Source organism: Ahaetulla prasina, chromosome 6, assembly GCF_028640845.1.
Source record: "Ahaetulla prasina isolate Xishuangbanna chromosome 6, ASM2864084v1, whole genome shotgun sequence".
NCBI lineage: Eukaryota > Metazoa > Chordata > Lepidosauria > Squamata > Colubridae > Ahaetulla > Ahaetulla prasina.
The window spans coordinates 40576794-40594761 of record NC_080544.1 but is presented as its reverse complement, the minus strand read 5'-3'; the positions used below and the strand labels follow the sequence as shown (position 1 = coordinate 40594761).

Genomic DNA, 17968 nt, shown 5'->3' with positions numbered 1-17968 from the left:
CCATCGCTCTTCATGGTTTATGGAAGAGTTGAGAGGGATGTAATGAGAAAAGATACCCAGAACATTGCTGGAATTGAATGGGGGATGAACTCTACCAAACATGTGGTTAACACACTGTTAAGGCCTACCCTAACAGTAAAGGTAGCAAAGCATCAATACTTTACCACCTTTATTGTGTCCGTTTATAGCAATCCCACAGTCCTCTTTAGGTAATGTGCCCTCTTAGGTATAGGAAGCTTGGAGAATCCCTTCCAGGAGTGTGAGGAAGAAATTGTACAACATCTGTTGGACAATCTAATGTATTATGAACAGAATTATTATTGAAATCTCTATTAGTAAATTGATGATGCTGTGATAGCACACAGTGCTTGATAGTATTTTTAGTTGCTCGTTGGGCAAAGCTAGCTGCAAACAATATTTAAAATATAGTTTCTTTGGAAAAAGAATTATTTGTCAAAATATATATGTGGTATAAAGTAATTTTATGAACAAACTCATAAAATTAGTTACTATTAGAAAACTAGTAAGCAATGTAGAAAGAAATACTTTACCTTTGAGGTAAAATAGCCGAAGAAAGAAAACAAAGCAAAAACTAGCAATGATCTAAATAGGATAGAAAAAGAATTTTGTGTAGAGTTTAAGGCTATCCCTGGAATTCCTGTCCACAGCCCCCCCCCTCGAGGTTCTTCGTGTGCTGTCCTGTGTCACAGGATCAGGGGAAGAGGCGCCTCATGGATTTGGCCATATTACACTTATTGGCCATTCACACCATTCAGCCGGTTCTGGAGGCGCAACACGGTCAGGGATTCTATTCCAGACTGTTCCTGGTTCCAAAGTCCTCGGGGGGTTGTAGGGCAAGTCTGGATCTCAAGACCTCAAGATGCAATCTCTCCACTCCATTTTGGAGGTTGTCAGGAGGGGAGATCTACTCACGTCAATAGATCTCACGGAGGCCTACCTGCATCTTCCCATTCATCCACATTACAGAAAATTCTTCCGTTTTCAATACGTGGGGAAATATTTTCAGTACCAGGTGTTGCCTTTTGGCCTGTCCTCCACCCCAAGAGGATGTCAGCTTTGGTGGGCCATTTCAGGGCTCTACTTGTCCGTATCCAGTTCTACCTGGACAATATTCTCATCCAGTACAGTTCAGAGTCCTGTGCCAGACAGGACCTAGATATCACCATTCAGGTTTTGCAATCTCATGGCTTCTCAGTAAACCGTTCCAAAAGCCATCTGATCCCCACTACACGCTTGCTTTATCTAAGGGCAATAATACAGACAGTGGAGTCAAGGGTGTATCTTTCACCGGACCAGCAATCCAGCCTGAAAGACCTGTCAGTCAGAGTCAGGTCAGATCATTCTTCCGTACTGCTTCTCTCGCAGCTGCTGGGAAAGATGGTGTTGTGTTTCGGCATCACTCCTCGGACTTGTCCATAGCAGGGTTCTGCAGTGATTTCTCCTTCCATTACAACGAGCTCGGTGCAGTACATCTACAGTTCGAGTGGAGGTTCTGTCAGAGATCTGGACCTTCTTCGCATGGTGGGCTTCCAATGCCATTGCTCAGGGTTGCAGGTTCCAGGAATCTCGTCATCTCATCCTGACTACTGATGCCAGCCTCTTGCTGGGGGGCTCACCTTGGATCCCACATGGCTCAAGATCAGTGTTCTCCAGAGGATCTTTTCCACAATATCAACTGGTTGGAGCTATGAGCCGTCCAGTTGGCTCTCAAGACCACATTTTGGAAGTGACGAACATCCAGGTGGACTGGCTCAATTGACCAGGCAGAATGGAGATTGAATCCGTCCCTGTTCAGGGATCTGACTGACAGGTTTGGCCTTCCAGTGGTGGACCTGTTCACCGCCCGGGACAATCGTCAAGTTCCAAGATTCTTCTCCCGGTTTCTGATTCCAGAGGCGGAAGCAGTGGATGTGTTGCAGAGCCCATGGCCATCAGGGTTCCTATATGCCTTCCCTCTTCCTCTGATTCCCAGAGTCATCCGGAAACTTCTGTAGGAGGGGGCAGAACTTCTGCTTCTCATTGGCCCAGGAGACCTTGGTTTGCAGATCTAGTGGCCCTCTCAGTGGAACATCCCTGGAGTTTACCTCGGGACAAGATATCCCTCAGGAAGGGGGTGTTGGTACACCCAGACCCTCAGTGGTTTCAACTGATCGCTTGGCGTTTGTGCGAGTCCTGCAGAAGGGTGACAACCTTTCCTCCAGGGTCATAGATACTATCCAGGCTTCCCGCAGGGATTCCACCAACCATATCTATAATGCTACATGGAGGGTGTTTTCCTGGTGCAAAAGTGGGGGTCTAGTTCCCACTTTGGCTTCTGTGGTTCAGGTTTTAGAATTTCTTCAAAAGGGTTTAGGTTGGCTCCTAATACTCTTCGGAGACAGGTGGCAGCCATCTCTTCCATTCTGACCTGTGGGACCAGGGATTCCTTGTCGAGGCACCCGGTGATTAGACAGTTCCTCAGGGGGACCACCAATCTCAGACCTCCTGTGGTCCACCACTTCCCTATGTGGGACTTAAACAAGGTCTTAACTTCCCTTACCAGGAGTCCCTTTAAACCTCTCCGAGAGGTTAATTTAAAATTTCTTTCCTATAAGGTTGCCATTTTAGTAGCTATTACTTCAGCTTGGCACATATCTGAGCTGGTATCTGTCTATCAGGGAGGATCTCTGTGTATTCCATTCTGACCGACTAGTTTTACGCCTTGATCCTACGTTCCTTCCCAAGATAAATACTTGGTTTCATAGGGCTCGGGAGTTGATCTTTCCCAATTTTTGTCCTGAGCCTTCCCACCGTTTGGAGAGAGTTTGGCATAAGTTGGACGTGCAGAGGGCTCTCTGCATATATATTAAATGAACCTCTTCTCTCAGGAGGACAGGCCCAGACTTCTCCCTCCGAATAGAACAAGGCTTTGGTATGTCCCATTCATGACTGCTGTTTCTTCCTGGATGGAGAATGGGCATTGGTTATTACCTGATGCGCCCTTTCTCAGCTTAGAAGAAACAGCAGTTAGTCCCGCCCAGGGTTTTTAGTCTGGCCCTAGGATGTGGGAGGCTAGGTCTTTGTTCTTTTGTTGTTACAAATCAACATGTCAGTCTGCATCACCGCCTTCATCAAAAAGAAGATAGGCTCAAGATACAGAAAGATCTTGACAGACTTGAACATTGGGCACTATCTAAGAAAATGAAATTCAACAGTGAAAAAAGTAAGGTTCTACATTTAGGCCAAAAAAACAAAATGCACAGGTACTGGATATGTGGTACCTTGCTCAATAGTAGTAACTGTGAGAGGGATCTTGGAGTGCTAGTTGATAACCATTTAGATATGAGCCAGCAGTGTGCAGTAGCTGCCAAAAAAGCCAACACAATTCTGGGCTGCATAAACAGGGATAGAATCAAGATCACGTGAAGTGTTAGTGCCACTTTATAATGCCTTGGTAAGGCCACACTTGGAATACTGCATTCAGTTTTGGTCACCGCGATATAAAAAAGATGCTGAGACTCTAGAAAGAGTGCAGAGAAGAGCAACAAATATGATTAGCGGACTGGAGGCTAAAACATGAAGAACGGTTGCAGGAACTCGGTATGCCTAGTTTAATGAAAAGAAGGAGTAGGGGAGACATGATAGCAGTGTTCCAATATCTCAGGGGTTGCCACCAAGAAGAGGGAGTCAAACTATTCTCCAAAGCACCTGAGGGTAGAACAAGAAGCAATGGGTGGAAACTAATCAAGGAGAGAAGCAACTTAGAACTAAGGAGAAATTTCCTGACAGAACAATTAATAAGTGGAACGACTTGCCTGCAGAAGTTGTAAATGCTCCAACACTGGAAATTTTTAAGAAAGTGTTGGATAGCCATTTGTCTGAAATGGTGTAGGGCTTCCTGCCTGGGCAGGGGGTTGGACTAGAAGACCTCCAAGGTCCCTTCCAACGCTAAAGAAAATAAATAAATAAATTAAAAAAAGCTGGCAAGCAACAGGAAGAGGCGTGGTTTAACAATTTGGCAGACTCAGTCCAAGCAGTTAACAGACGGAGTTAACCCATTCCTGACTACTGTTTCTTCTAAGCTGAGAAAGGGTGTGTCAGGTAATAACCAGCGCCCATTTCCTCTTCAACAAGAGCAAGTGGGATACAATATCACTGCATACAGGGTAGGGATTTTTATTAACTTATACAGCCCTTTGTTCTACATTTCAGATTTGGTAGAGACTCCTGAGTTATATGAATACCCTAATTTATTTAATGTCAAAGACATTAATTGTCCATAATGGGGGACAAGTAACTATTCATTTGGAAAAGAGAACTACTGTTGTCTTAATGTACATGATATTAACTCTTCAGTTTTGGGGTACCTCTTTGTTTTAGTATGCATTTCATATGCCCTTTCACCTTATCAAATAAATAAATCTGAAGATTAACCTTGACTGTTCACTGTCCACTTTATTCCAATGAAATGAGTATTAGGTTTTGCCAGTCTCACTGACATTTCAAATCTGTAGAACTATTTTTAATTTGAGAAATCTTTGAAACTGTTTATACTGTATTTTTCTTCACTTTAGAATGAGTTCATTGGCAAAGGCCACTTCTGACACTGCATATTCCTGTTCATTAATTGTTCTTGTGATAAATTTTCTAGTAGCAATATATTTTGACCAATGGAAATAAGGACCAAAATCTCTCTAATTATTTCTTTTCCTTAGGATCAATAGAATATCTGCCTTCTGGAACATGCTTCACTAGTCAGTATTCCCACTGATAAGCCCTGTAAAGCCTATCACTCCTTCTCACCACAATTACTTTCGCACTAATAACCTCTTTTACCATCCCTTCTTTATCTCTTCTCTCTTAGCTACCAATAGGTTTAAGTGCCCTAGGTCAGTGCTGGGTAAAAACAGAAAGATTAATATAAACAAGAGAGCCAGTTTGCTATAATGGTTTAAGACAGCAGGTTAGAAGCCAAGAGACTACGAATTCTAGCCCAGCCTTATACACAAAGCCAGCTGGGTGACTATGGGCCAATTATTCTCTCTCAATGCTAAGAAGGAGACAATGGCAATAAAATGGCAGGGGCTAGTCAAAGCAGTTGCCAAGGGGAAATACTGTCTCAAAACCCCCACAAATTTCGTCTCAAATGATGGCACTTCAGTACTTGATTTGTTTCCCATTAGAGTCTGGTAAAAATTTTGTACTTTTTGGGGGACATATCTGTACCTCATTTTTCCGTGTAAGATTAATATACACTCGCTAATAAGACTTACACTTGTCAATTTTCTTATTGTTGAGTGACTACATACTTGATATTACCCCAAAAAAATAAAATAAAGATAAGGCATTGTGACTTTAGCCTGAGAAAAAGACAAGCAGACCAAGTCCTTCGGGAGAAGGGCGGTATAAAAATCAATCAAACAAACAAACAAACAAACAAACAAACAAAAATAAGTCCATTTCTGAAGCAAACAGGGATGCTTTGGAGAGGCCAGACCCAAAAGAGACAAAATTGCTTCTGGCTCCTTCCTGTCTACTCAGTTAACAATAGGAACAAAGTCCTCCATGTGGCGACATTATTCAGTCTGGCCACATGAGGACTACAAGGAAGAGCAAAAGATATGACCCCCTTTAATTTTTCTTTAATATTTGTAGTTTCCTCTTCCTTCTCCTTTCTCCCAGCCATTGGAACCAGTCAGCGAGAGCTATGGAATTCCTGATTATCTATTTTTTAAAAAGTAGAATCAAATGAAAAACAATTATGAAATTGCTATATCTGTCTAAAATGGAAACATTTCCTCATCTCCCCCCCAAAATAGACATCTTTCCCACCCCATTTCTGTCTACAAGAGCATGAAAACTGACTGGTAGAGAATACTTTCTTCAACTTTTATTTCTGGTTTTGGTGTCACCTACTGGGCTTGTGCTTCTGACTGCAGCTTTTGCTATCTTGTCTTTTTTATTTGAATTGATTACTCTTCATTCTTTTTCACCAGCTGAAGTATAACTATTTGCTGAGACTTTTTCTTTAGGAACCACCAACTTGTATTTGTTGCTGTTTTCAAACAGGAAGAAAAATATACCACAACATTGTAGTTCACAGTCCCCTGTTTCTTTGGGGGACTTTTGCTTTTTAGGGGACTCCCAGTGCAAAGATTTGGCTCCTCCTTGATCCCTTCTCAGTTTAGCTAAATATAAACTCTTGAGTAAGAGAAAAATTTGATAGGAATCCCCCTTGACAGAAGTCCCTAGCCAATGCCTGTTAATTCACTCATCAATAAACTGTAATACTATTCCCTGCTTGGAGCCCATTATCACTGATGAATATCATACAGATACATATATATACTGTATAGTTCACTCCTAATTCTTTTATTTTATTCGAGAAAAAATACTAAAAGTATGTAAAACCTTGAATATATTATCATTATTATCTCTTTTATTCATTAAGCATGAAATTCAGTCAACTGAACATTTAAAAATGTATCATAAATACCACTGATTGGTGCTAATGGTTGATATGGGTTGCTGCCAGCATCCCTGGTATCAAACAAGTATCTTCTTAAAATATATGATGTTCCGAGTAGCACAGTTTTTTGCAGTTCCGCTGGTCTTATTGCAGGAAGCTGCAATTTCTTGATGTGTTTTGTAAAATTCTTGGACATGGTATCAAGTGCCCCAATGACAATGGGTATCACTGTTACATGTTTCATCCATAATTGTGTAGTTTCAATGGCCATGTCGCAATATTTCATGATTTTTTTCCAGTTCTTTTTCTTCGACTCTACGGTACGGCGATATCAATAAACTGTATGTTTCATCCCTCAACAACCGTGATATCTGGCGTGTTGTTGTTGCTGTTGTTGTTGCTGTTGTTATTATTAATTAATTAATTAATTAAACCAGGTCCCTGTCAGAGATGAGATGACTCGGTGTAAAAGGAGACGTGTGGTTCTACATAGTCCTCTGGGAAAAATTGAGATATTTGGATGTGAAACAGGAGTACATGAGATACGCCTTGATGGAAAAGCTGAACCACAAAATGGGTAAGCCTAAATTTAATTCATTATTTTTTACATATAAATATGCATGTTAAAAATCAAGATATTTGCTACAACTCAGTGAGAAATGTTGGTTTTATTTCTTGCAAGAACTTTGCAATTTAGGTACCATTTTTATATTTTCCTTTTTTTAAAAAAATCTACATGTTGTAAGTTGAATTGCCTTAAAATAAGAGACCAAAACATTTTTAAAAAAAAATCAGCTATAACTGCTGAAGGGGCTGATACAATTTTTACTTTATCTTTATTATTTCTCAAATGAGAAAGCATCTGATTACTGATGGAAGCATTTTTAATATGGCTTTAACATGAGGTCAGGGATAAGTGTGCTTATGTTATCTAACAAGGTATGATAAAATGAAAATTGATTCTAAAAGCAGTAGAAATCTCTTTATTCTCAATATGAATACAATATTTAAGACTTTTTAATTTTTTTCCTAGTTTATGTATAACATAAAAATAGCAAATATGCATGTTCTATAAACTCAATTTAATTTTACATTCTTCTTTTAATAGCTTTTGATACAATGTAAATATTACGAATGGACTAGTATGAGGCTACTTTGCCAGTTTTTTTAAGATTCAGTTTTATTTGGGAGCTGTACTTACACTGAAATAGATATAATTTTCAGCAAATATTTTAGACTTTAACACAGTTCATATTGTACAATACTGAAATTAATCTTAAAACCAAGGGAGGCTTTTAAAAGCATTATTTCACATCAAAAAATTTTAAACATCCATATTCAAGACAATAACATTTGGTGGCATTAAAGATGGTGTGCTCCTTTGTCCTGATAAATCACTTTTCATTTCAGCGATTCAGTAGCAGAGCAGGATCTACTGTGTATGTGATGCGTTTTAATGACCAAGGGATTATAAGTCTTGCAATGCCTGCTCCTGATGGAATCCATGTTATTACTTTTAAATCTTCTTATCCTGTGCCATCTTCCAGAAAGTCATCTTACTCTCCCTAGCTGTTTAGAGTAGATGAAGCATTTAGAAAGCTCTCACTCCAAGTCTCCTTGTTTGTGGCACAAGGGAATCTTCAGCACTCGTGAATGAACATCAGCTAAACCTTCCACAAGTGGAGCAAACATTGATTTTGCTCTGCAGATGTCTTTATGCACAAAATGAAAGAGGAGGGAACAGTTAGCATGAGTTGTCTCATTGAGGTCACTGGAGAACTTTGTGAATTTTTCATTCACTAAACAGAATGGATTTTCTTTCCGCAATTCACAATTAATAATGTGGAGAATAACAAAGAGAGAGTTTATTTAAATCTTTAAAACCTTTCAAAACTAAGCTCACTTATGAACTTCAACTTGATGCAAATATACATACATTGAAACAAGAAAAAATGAAAGAAATAAAGACTTAACTGAATGTGACCTAGAGACATTAAATCTTTGCACAATGAATAAAAAAAAGAGGTGGGATGAAATCACAAACAATACATAAGATTGAAGTTGACTTTACAAATTTGGATTCATACTTTGCCCAGGATTAATCCCTCCCCCATCTCTAGGCCTTTCTACTGAATTGTGTAGTAATCATCTTGCAGTCAAATTTAGCTAACTATAATAGGATTAGATAAAATTTAAGTTATTATATGTGTCACCCAGAAACATTGGCAGGATAATAGCACACCAAATTACATAATGCCAAATGATGAGTATTACTATTCCATAAAATGTTTGTAGATAAATATCTTGTCACTTGGGGGAGGGGTTGTTTTGTTCATCTTCATGCTGTAATAAATAGGACTTTGTAAAACTTTGACAGAGTGATTTCTTTCAATGATGGTTTTATCAATTCATCCCAGTGAATGCTGATGGAAAATATTTTTGGAAAAACACTATAGTTTATTCACCAAATGTGGCCAGATTGCTGGTTGCTCCTCAATCTTGCACAAATGCTGTAAAATGATGCAAACAGCTGATGTAGACTAACCCCACCTTGACATTTCATAAAGTGAATTGTCACCTCTCATGTTTTCTATAATTGTAAGGTGAAAAAATGAAAGCCTTTTTAATTACTAGATCCCTGGATTTCCTTCTTATGTCTTATTGGAAAGATATATTTACATCTATATTGATGTTTCTGTAGCACAAACATTAATATTGTCTGCATAATCTATACATCATTTTCCCATGTTGTATAGATTATGCAGACAATATTAATCTTTGATATTTGGTCTACCTTATTTTTGTCTCATTATACTGTATACGTGAAATAAAAAAGCTCAAATAGGCTAATTAGTGGGAAATGGGAAACATATACAGCAGTGCTACACAATTTTTGACTGATTTCTTTTACTAACTGGATTAGGTTCAAATGCAGCTTTTGAGGGGTAGATAGGTTGACACTGGCCTTCTTACATATCTCAAAATGGAATTGTATATCTAAAGCATGTGTTGTAGAGAAATATTGCTTCCCCTGCCAGAAATATCTAGACATCAATCTCTATTTCTGCAGATTCAATGGATATGGCAGGAAGAGTTATTATATACTATGATCCTCCTTTTATTAAAAATAAACTGGGCTAGTTTTTCTCCTGATAGCTTTTCAGATTAAAGCAATGGAATTGTTTATACTTACACAGTTACTAGATTATAACGGTGGAGAAAAAAACCAAGTTTAATGATAGGACTTTATTTTTTAACTCATCATAATTCCAAAAATAAAGAGGTTTCCAGATAATACTAAAGCATCCATTACAAAATTTCTTGCATTTTTAAGTATCTATAAATGGAAATACAATGTTATCTATTAAATAAATTATATATATTTTTTATTTAAATCCAGAATAATCTGTCATAACTCTCAAGAAATATAGACTCTTTTGGAAAAGAAAATAAAGAAAAGTAGAATTAAGTGCTATAAAAGCTTTACAGTCAAATTTTCATAAGCCGTAATTAAGTTATTAAATCTTTCTATTCTGTTATCAGTGTACAGTTCAGAGTTTTTTAGGATATTGCAATACAATGAAGTTTCTTATTTCCAGTGCTTTTCTAGAATAACCTTGAAAGATCTATGGATTTATTTATTTATTTATAGATTTTTTTTATCCCTCCTTTATACATTTTTTAATAAATAAATCTAGGCAGCAAACATATCTAGTACACCTTCCTATTGGTCTTTTCTCCACAACAACAACCTTGTGAAGTGAGTTGGGCTGAGAGAATGACAGGCCCAGAGTCACTCTGTCATCTTTTATGCCTAAAGCGGGATTAAAACTCACAGCCTCTTGGTTTCTATTAGACATGGCATCACTGAGGATTAAAGGTAGAGTTTGGTTATACATATTTACTTTAAAATCCCAATTCAGCAGGCTCCTTTGAATAATTGTCAGTCATGTCAGATGAAGGCTATTTTAGAAAATTATTCCCATTTGATTTTTCACTAAAGCTCTTAATATCTGTGACCTGTAATAGGGCTGGCATGGCTATTAATGTATTTTGTATACAGGATTTAGGCAGAGAACCCAAAAATCCTGGAGGCAGATTCTGAATAGAAACCAGTCTGTTATTTCTTTAAGTATGTATTAACAATTTACTAGAGGAATTTTAATATCTTGTCATCTGATTTTTTAGAAACTAGATTTAATGGAACTTGGCTGCTTTGAAGCCATGGAAATGTTGAGCCACATCTCTCTATATTCCATTTTTACAAAGATAAAATGGCTTGATTTTACCTCTTTTACTGAATTTTACTGAATGTTCAGATGATGCGTATGGAGGGTTTTTTTTGCCTTTTATCAGATTAACTGCCTATTATTACTCACAGAGTAGCTGGATTGTGCATGGTAGCTAATTAAAGACTACTAAAAGTTTATGGTGGCTTTTTATTCACCTGAAAGTTTATTATATACTCTTTGCTTGCACTTCAAATATTTCAATACTGGCATTTACACTGCTGCCCTGGGTTTATAATGAAGTTCCTTACTACTAATTTACTAACTAACTTATTAACAGAAAATTCATGACTGAGTGTGAATTTGAATATGGATCTCTGGCAGTCTATTTTTTTGCTTTTCTTTAATAAATTAAAATCGTTAAGGAGAACTGAAAGAGTCCAGATATTTTTTAAAAAAAACCAGTCCTTATATGTTCATTTAATTGACTTGCTAATTGATGTATCGTATGAAATGGAAGAGTTAAACATTTATAAGGGATTTGTAATTGTTCATGTAGTATTTATTTCCCTCACAGAATAGGTCTTATAAAATTTAGCTTTTTCATTAATGTATGTAAAAATATTAAAAGCTTTTGTATATTGCATTAAAAACTTATGTAGGCTGCCCTGCATTTTCCTATTTATTAAAACTTTTCAAGCAGTAAAAACATTTTACTTGTTAATGAGGGGAAGTAGGGAAATTAATGAAAGAGCTTGGATCCTCCAAGATGTCTCCTTTTAACCATGCACAACCAGCTTTCTTCCCCCCCTCCCCCATTCTATGTAGTTTAATTTCTGTGTTAGGGTTCAGTAAGCAAATGCAAATAGATGTAATGATTTGCATCAGTAGATTACGTCTCAGTTTAATATCCTCAGATATTTTGGTCAAGGCCTTTTTTCTTTGTTACATTGGCAATGTTTTCTTATAGTAAAAATTGTAATTGCAATATTTATGCTCAGTGTCTCATACATATATCACTATCAAAATCCAGAGTATTGCATTACTTTGTTCACTGCACTGAATAGAAATGATCAAATCTTGAGAATTCACTTATATATCAAGATATTTGTCTTGTAACTTTGTCTTTATATTCACATAAAGATGAATTTTGTTCTTCTTAATACTTAGGTTAACAATGCAGGTGAACTTTGGAGAGAGAGTAACATAGTTGGTGCTATTCACCTAACATTTCATGTGGGATTACTGGGTATTTAAGTATCAGAAAGTGATGGTCCTCTTGATTCCATAAATAGAGTTAGGGGGTCTCCCATATGATTTTAAATGGAAACCTTTTTTTGGCTTTCATCTGTCTAAGATGTATTTGGTATCATTAGAATAGGTCACCTAGAAAAATTGCCACTATTGTTTTGAAAAAATGCAGTTGCTTTAAAGTAATACTCAAGTCTTCTCACAAACAACTTATGTATCATAAATATCCCAGTCTGCTGTAGCTAGTTGGTCTCAATCAAGACAAAGAAACAGACAAACTAGTCTCTGCACCGAGAACTCTGATGTTCCTGGGATTTTTTTTTTCGAAGCCAGTTTTTCAGCCTAGGAGTCACAGCCCCAAGTGCTCCTACCACCACTGAGTCCACTTTGGCTTCTACTCCTCTTTAGTTTGTCTTTCAGGCTCCAGGATATCTCCAGCTTCCAATCCTCCTTCCTGCTATTGCTATTTTTGCTATTACTTGTAACCGCAACATGACTGGTTGGTTGGTTGGTTGTCCAGAGCCTATTTCTCCATCTGTATCTGGAAGTCCCACAGGATCTTAGCCCTGTTCTCACAGTCTTCTATGGACTATCCCACCTGTGCTTGGAAGAGTCTATCCCATACATACGGAGATATTCCTGTACACAATGCTAGCTACTTGATTGTTCCTTTCAGTGTATGTTGTTCCTAATTTGCATCTTATATCCTGCCACTATATGTTAACACTGTCTCTGAGTCATCTCTGCACAGTTTGCACCTCAGGTTCTCTCTAGTATAATAAACCTCTGCTTCTGTGGATGTGGTGCTTAGTGTCTGTTCTTGAGCTGCCACAGTCTGTCTGATAGCCACTTATAGCATTTCCCAGTGTTAGCCACCACAGCTATTTGTTGATGGTACATCCTAGGTAGGGTCTTGTTTTGTTATAGCACCTCCTTTGCTTGATTTTCCACCAATGTCTGCTGCTGCTTCAGTCATTCTCTCAGCAGCTCATTTTTGGATGCTGTCTGTTGGATGATCTGGGTTTAGTTCAGGACGGTGGCTTATCTATATTCCCAGTTTAAATGAACAGGAAACAGATTGGACGTTTTAAACTGGCAAATACTTAGCAAAAAGCAAGATTTTTCTTTCCAATGATGTTTGATAATTGAAAAGAGTTTCCTGAAGTGTTTTTTCTACAGCATAATTTTTAAAAACTTTCTAGGATTATTGAGTTGTCCTTGGCAGACATGCTTTCTATTGTTTAGTTCTCTATCACTCTCTTACATTCTTCATTTGCAGCATCATTAATTTGTTTTCTTTAGTCAATTGTTAGAATGAGGAACCCAGAGGGAAGCTTTGTTTTGAAGGGCCTTCTAAGCAAAAAAAAAAAGTGTGTTAATTCTGAATTTAATCTCCCAATTATTTTTTGTGAATGTCAAGCCAAGAGGATTTTTGTTCGTGTTTTTTTTTTACAAACTGGATAACATGTGTATCTATGTATGTATATAAAATTCTTTTTTATCTAGCTATCAAGGTTTGTTTTCTTTTTTGTTTTGGTAATCTTACTTTCCTAGTGTAAGAAAAATAGAAGGTGGCTTCTTTTTCCCTGAGGGTGTAATGATCTAGCAAATCATTCATCTCCAACACTACTTTGTCACTTGCTATTTACATTTAATGACCTACAGCTACAAGTTTTATATCCAGACTCCTTATTAAAGTACAATATGTGCTAAGATAGATTTTTAATTAGTAAAAATAGTAGGAGCATCAATGACAATAGAAAAAGTGATTGACAGGTCTGGCAGGTTTATTAGCAATAAAATCAATTGGGAAAAATGTGGCTTGATGGCTGCCAAGTAAAGAAAGAGAGCTAATTAAAAATAGTGCACAGTTTATAGTTCATGACATAATGAAATATTTGGGAATTATGTGAATATCAAACCACCAACTGTGAATTTATAGCACGAATTTTGTACTTGAAAATCTCGAAACAGAATGCAAATGATGTATCTAATACCATTTCTACTATCCAGCCTTAAGAAAACAATAATGTATCTGAACCAATCCTATCCACATCACATTACTGTAAAATATATTTTTCCACAGATTTACCACATGATAAATGAGTTCAACCTGTGAAAAATAGCATTTTACCAGTCCAGTTATAATTTTCAGTATGTTCATTTATTCTAATTCAACAACATTCATACCCACATAAAGTATCCTACTGACATCGTTGATTGAAAAAAATTCTCCCACAATCCATTTAGCAAGTTTAAAATATTCCTGGCAACCCGGATTTACTTTAATATTTCCTTTTTTCTTCTTTGATGGTTTTCATAATTTATCAATAACATCATAATTCTCCACCATTATAGAAATACTGCATTTGAACAAGGTGTACTTCAACTGACCTGGAGCAATAACTAAAGTGTAATATAATCTCACACAAAAGCAAAGATCACTAATGAAAATATCAGTCATTAATTAACAGAAAATTAAAAGACAAAGACGTGTAGCTTAACATATAATTTCAAGGATTTTGTGAAATAGAAAAAGAAGTTCATTACAGGTAATCATCGACTAACAACCGCAACTGAGCCCCAGATTTCTGTTGCTAAGCGAAACATTTGTTAAGTGAGTTTTGCCCCATTTAATGACCTTTCTTGCCACAATTGTAAAGTGAATCACTCTAGTTGTTAAGTTAGTAGCATGGTTGTTAAGCAAATGTGATTTCCCAGTGATTTTTCTTGTCAGAGGGTCGCAAAGGCGACACTGCAGCCATCATAAATATGAGTCAGTTGCCAAGCATCTGAATTTTGATCACATGACTGTGTTGCAACAATCGTAACTGTGAAAAATGCTTATAAGACACTTTGATTTTCAGTGTCATAACTTTGAATTGTCACTAAATGAATTGTTGTAAGTCAAGGACTACCTGTATTTTCTTAAAGTAAAATTCCATCTACCTTTCTTAGTAGATTAATAATTTATTTCCATCTAAAATTAAAAGAGGGCAGTTAAAAAAAACTATACAGGTACCTTACTTTAAATCTAATAATTATTTAAGTTCTTCTGAGGAAGAGACAAGCAGTGATTCCAGGACTATATATGGCCCTCCTTAAGTATTTCTTTGGTCCTTGGCCTGTGGCTTTTCACTTTCAGGACCCTTTGCAAATAATCCGTTCTGATTAAAGAACTGTTTACTTCCCAGGCAATTTGTTGCTCTTGAAGGATCACAACCTTGAAAGTGGGAGGAGAAGGAGAGAATCTGAAGGACACAAATGTGTCAGAAAGACGACAGTGTGAATAATGCTTCTACTTTTGGCATTGCTAAACTGGAAGTCAATTGAAACAAAGATGCTGGCATTTTTTTTGCTTCCTGTCGTTTATTAACATTTATCTTTTCGTCGTGTTGTTTCATTTATAGCAACTTAATGCTATGTTTTTTTTCTTAAATAGATTGCAAAATGTCTGGAATTCTTGCAGTTGTGCCATTTTCACCACATACTTTTTAAATTGTTCTGGATTTGCAGAACAGCAACTGTGTGTAGGATTAATGCAACTATTCTGTAACCTTCCTGAGGCTCAGAATATCATGGAAAAACTGTTAAACAACCATTGGAAATCGTCAAAGAGAAATATCTGTTTAGTACTCTGGATATAGAGCAAAGCACGTTTGCAAAGTCCTAGTACATACTCAGAAGCAAACCACTCAAAATTTAGGGTCGTAATCTCCAAAATGTGAGCATAAGAGTTATTTAAGTGTAGGGTTAAATTTGTATTGACATATCTTCAGTGTTCAGATTAATTTTAATTGTAAAACTTCTGCTGCTTTGTTTTGACCTGCGATAACCATGTTCGGAGGAGATTTTAATGTATATACATACATAATTTATATACATAAATGAACAACTAATGATCACATCAAGATAACTCTCTTAACTGCTAAGACATATTTCTCTATTCTTAGATTTGTTTGTAGCTGCAATTTCTGATGGTCATGGTCAGATGCCATTATCTGTTGCTCCTATAGTTCTCAATGTGCAAGAAACATTCCTCGCAACTCTTATAGTTCTTCATTTATGCATAGATCCTCTGGGTTTTAAGATTTATTTCTGTGTGAAATGGAAGATGTCCTTCGATATATAACAGCATAACTTTCAAAAAAGTGTTTAATTGTCTTTCTTGAAATAGCCTTTTCTCATGGTAAGCAAGAACTGGCAATGATAAACTGTGCAGCTGAATATTCTAAAATTAACAACCTTTTAAATGTTTATAAAATATTTCCCTCTTAGGTATAGTGTAAAAATGGGGAGGATGGAGGGAAAACCATGCAAAGGTGATGAAGTAGAATTTGGAAATCTAAATATTTGTCATATTTAGACAAAATATTTGTCATATGAGCGAGAATGTTCAGGTATTTATTTACTCTTCAATATAGGTTTTAATTTTGAAGATTGTAAAAGTGTTTAAAATATATTGTCATGGTTCAGGGTGTTTTGTTCATTACAATAAAGAATTAAGGATTGCATCAGAATGAGGAAGACAGCAACCAACGACAATGCCATTCTGTAAAGAAGGTGAAGAAACAGTGGACCACCTACTTAGCTGCTGGTAGAAGATCACACAGACTGCTAAGAAACAATGGCATGACAAAGTAGCAGCAATGGTGCATTGAAAGATCTGTGAGAAATATAATTTGCATAGGAGTAAGAATTGGTAGGACCGCAAAATAGACAAAATAATAGAAAATGAAGATGCTTAAGTGATTTAGAATTCATCTAAACATTTGCCACATTTGTACCACATTTGTCCCAGACTTAACAATTATTGATATGAAAGACAAAAATGTCTCAATATGTTTAGTTCATAAATAACTGAACATCCTGGATTCATGTTGCAAACCAGTCATTTGAGAAATTCAGTACAATTTCTGGGTATTTTCTGAAGAAACTCAGATATTTCTTATAAGTATCTTTATTCACTAGTAATAATCTTTTGCTATCATCACCCTTGAGAAAGAATGATTTAAATTGCCAGGACATAGGGTAGAAGTGCATGAAGACAGGTGTTTAAATCTGTAGCATTTACCGAAATGCAAAAGTTCTTAATTTTGCTGGATTATCTAACCATCGTTGTTAAAATGTCTCCTTTAAGATTAATATGAGTTAGAGGTTGTTTTTGAAATATCTGCTTGGAATAAAAGTCTTCCAACAATTAATAAAGATTAAAATGCTTTTGCACACATGGGGATTAACAATTTCATTAGCACATCTAAATTTTGAAAATTATTACATGAGTCCAGTTCTAAGCATTAAAAAGTAAGGTATATAGGCCTAATTTGTCTTTTGAAAGGACACTGCGTTTTGGTATAATGCTTATTCGATTGAAATGGACAGATGCAGGCCCTATTTCTTGGATAGCCTGCATCGAGGTCTGATGTGCTCTAAGATTTACTGTGCATTGCCTTAGCCATCATTCCCATAAGTATTAATTTTAACTCTACTAATAAGAAACTGAACAAAAGTGGAATTATGAGTTCAGTAGTATTCCATGAAAGGTCAGTTGTTAAAAAGGCAGAGTGTGACATTCTGTGAAAAAGGTGCCTTCATTAATCATCCTGATAGAAGATCATAGGATAGTCTTGACCAATATCAGTGAACCTTACAATATAATGTTTCACAAAGCATTCGCAAATTCTTTGTATTATAATACACACACACCCCATATGTATCAAGGGTTATGTTGGGGAATGCAGAGACCACTTCCACTCTTTAAGGCCAATATTTGGGAAGGAAAATGCAAATATGCTAAATAGAAATTAGGAAAGTTTAATAAACGGAATATTTGTCAAATAAGGTAGATATTCTAAAAATTGTTTTAGGAATATTTAACTTCAGGTGGCATAATACTGACAACTATTATTTAACATTGTAAGATGCAAGGTAAAGTCAATTTATTTTGTGTTGTCGAGGTTAATGCAATTTGGCTCATAATCATAATCAATTCAACTTTGTTAAAATTGCTAAAGGTAAT

The 17968-nt window shown here is 36.3% G+C and overlaps 1 protein-coding gene across 4 annotated transcripts in view; it reads left to right on the top strand.

Annotated features, from left to right (window-relative positions):
* MGMT (O-6-methylguanine-DNA methyltransferase) overlaps nt 1–17968 on the top strand; it is a 248464-nt gene that overhangs the window by 31821 nt on the left and 198675 nt on the right. For all 4 annotated transcript variants that reach the window (XM_058188752.1, XM_058188750.1, XM_058188748.1 and 1 more), the window contains one exon: nt 6907–7046. In XM_058188752.1, the coding sequence (XP_058044735.1) occupies nt 6907–7046 (140 nt within the window). The remainder of the gene's footprint in view (nt 1–6906; nt 7047–17968) is intronic.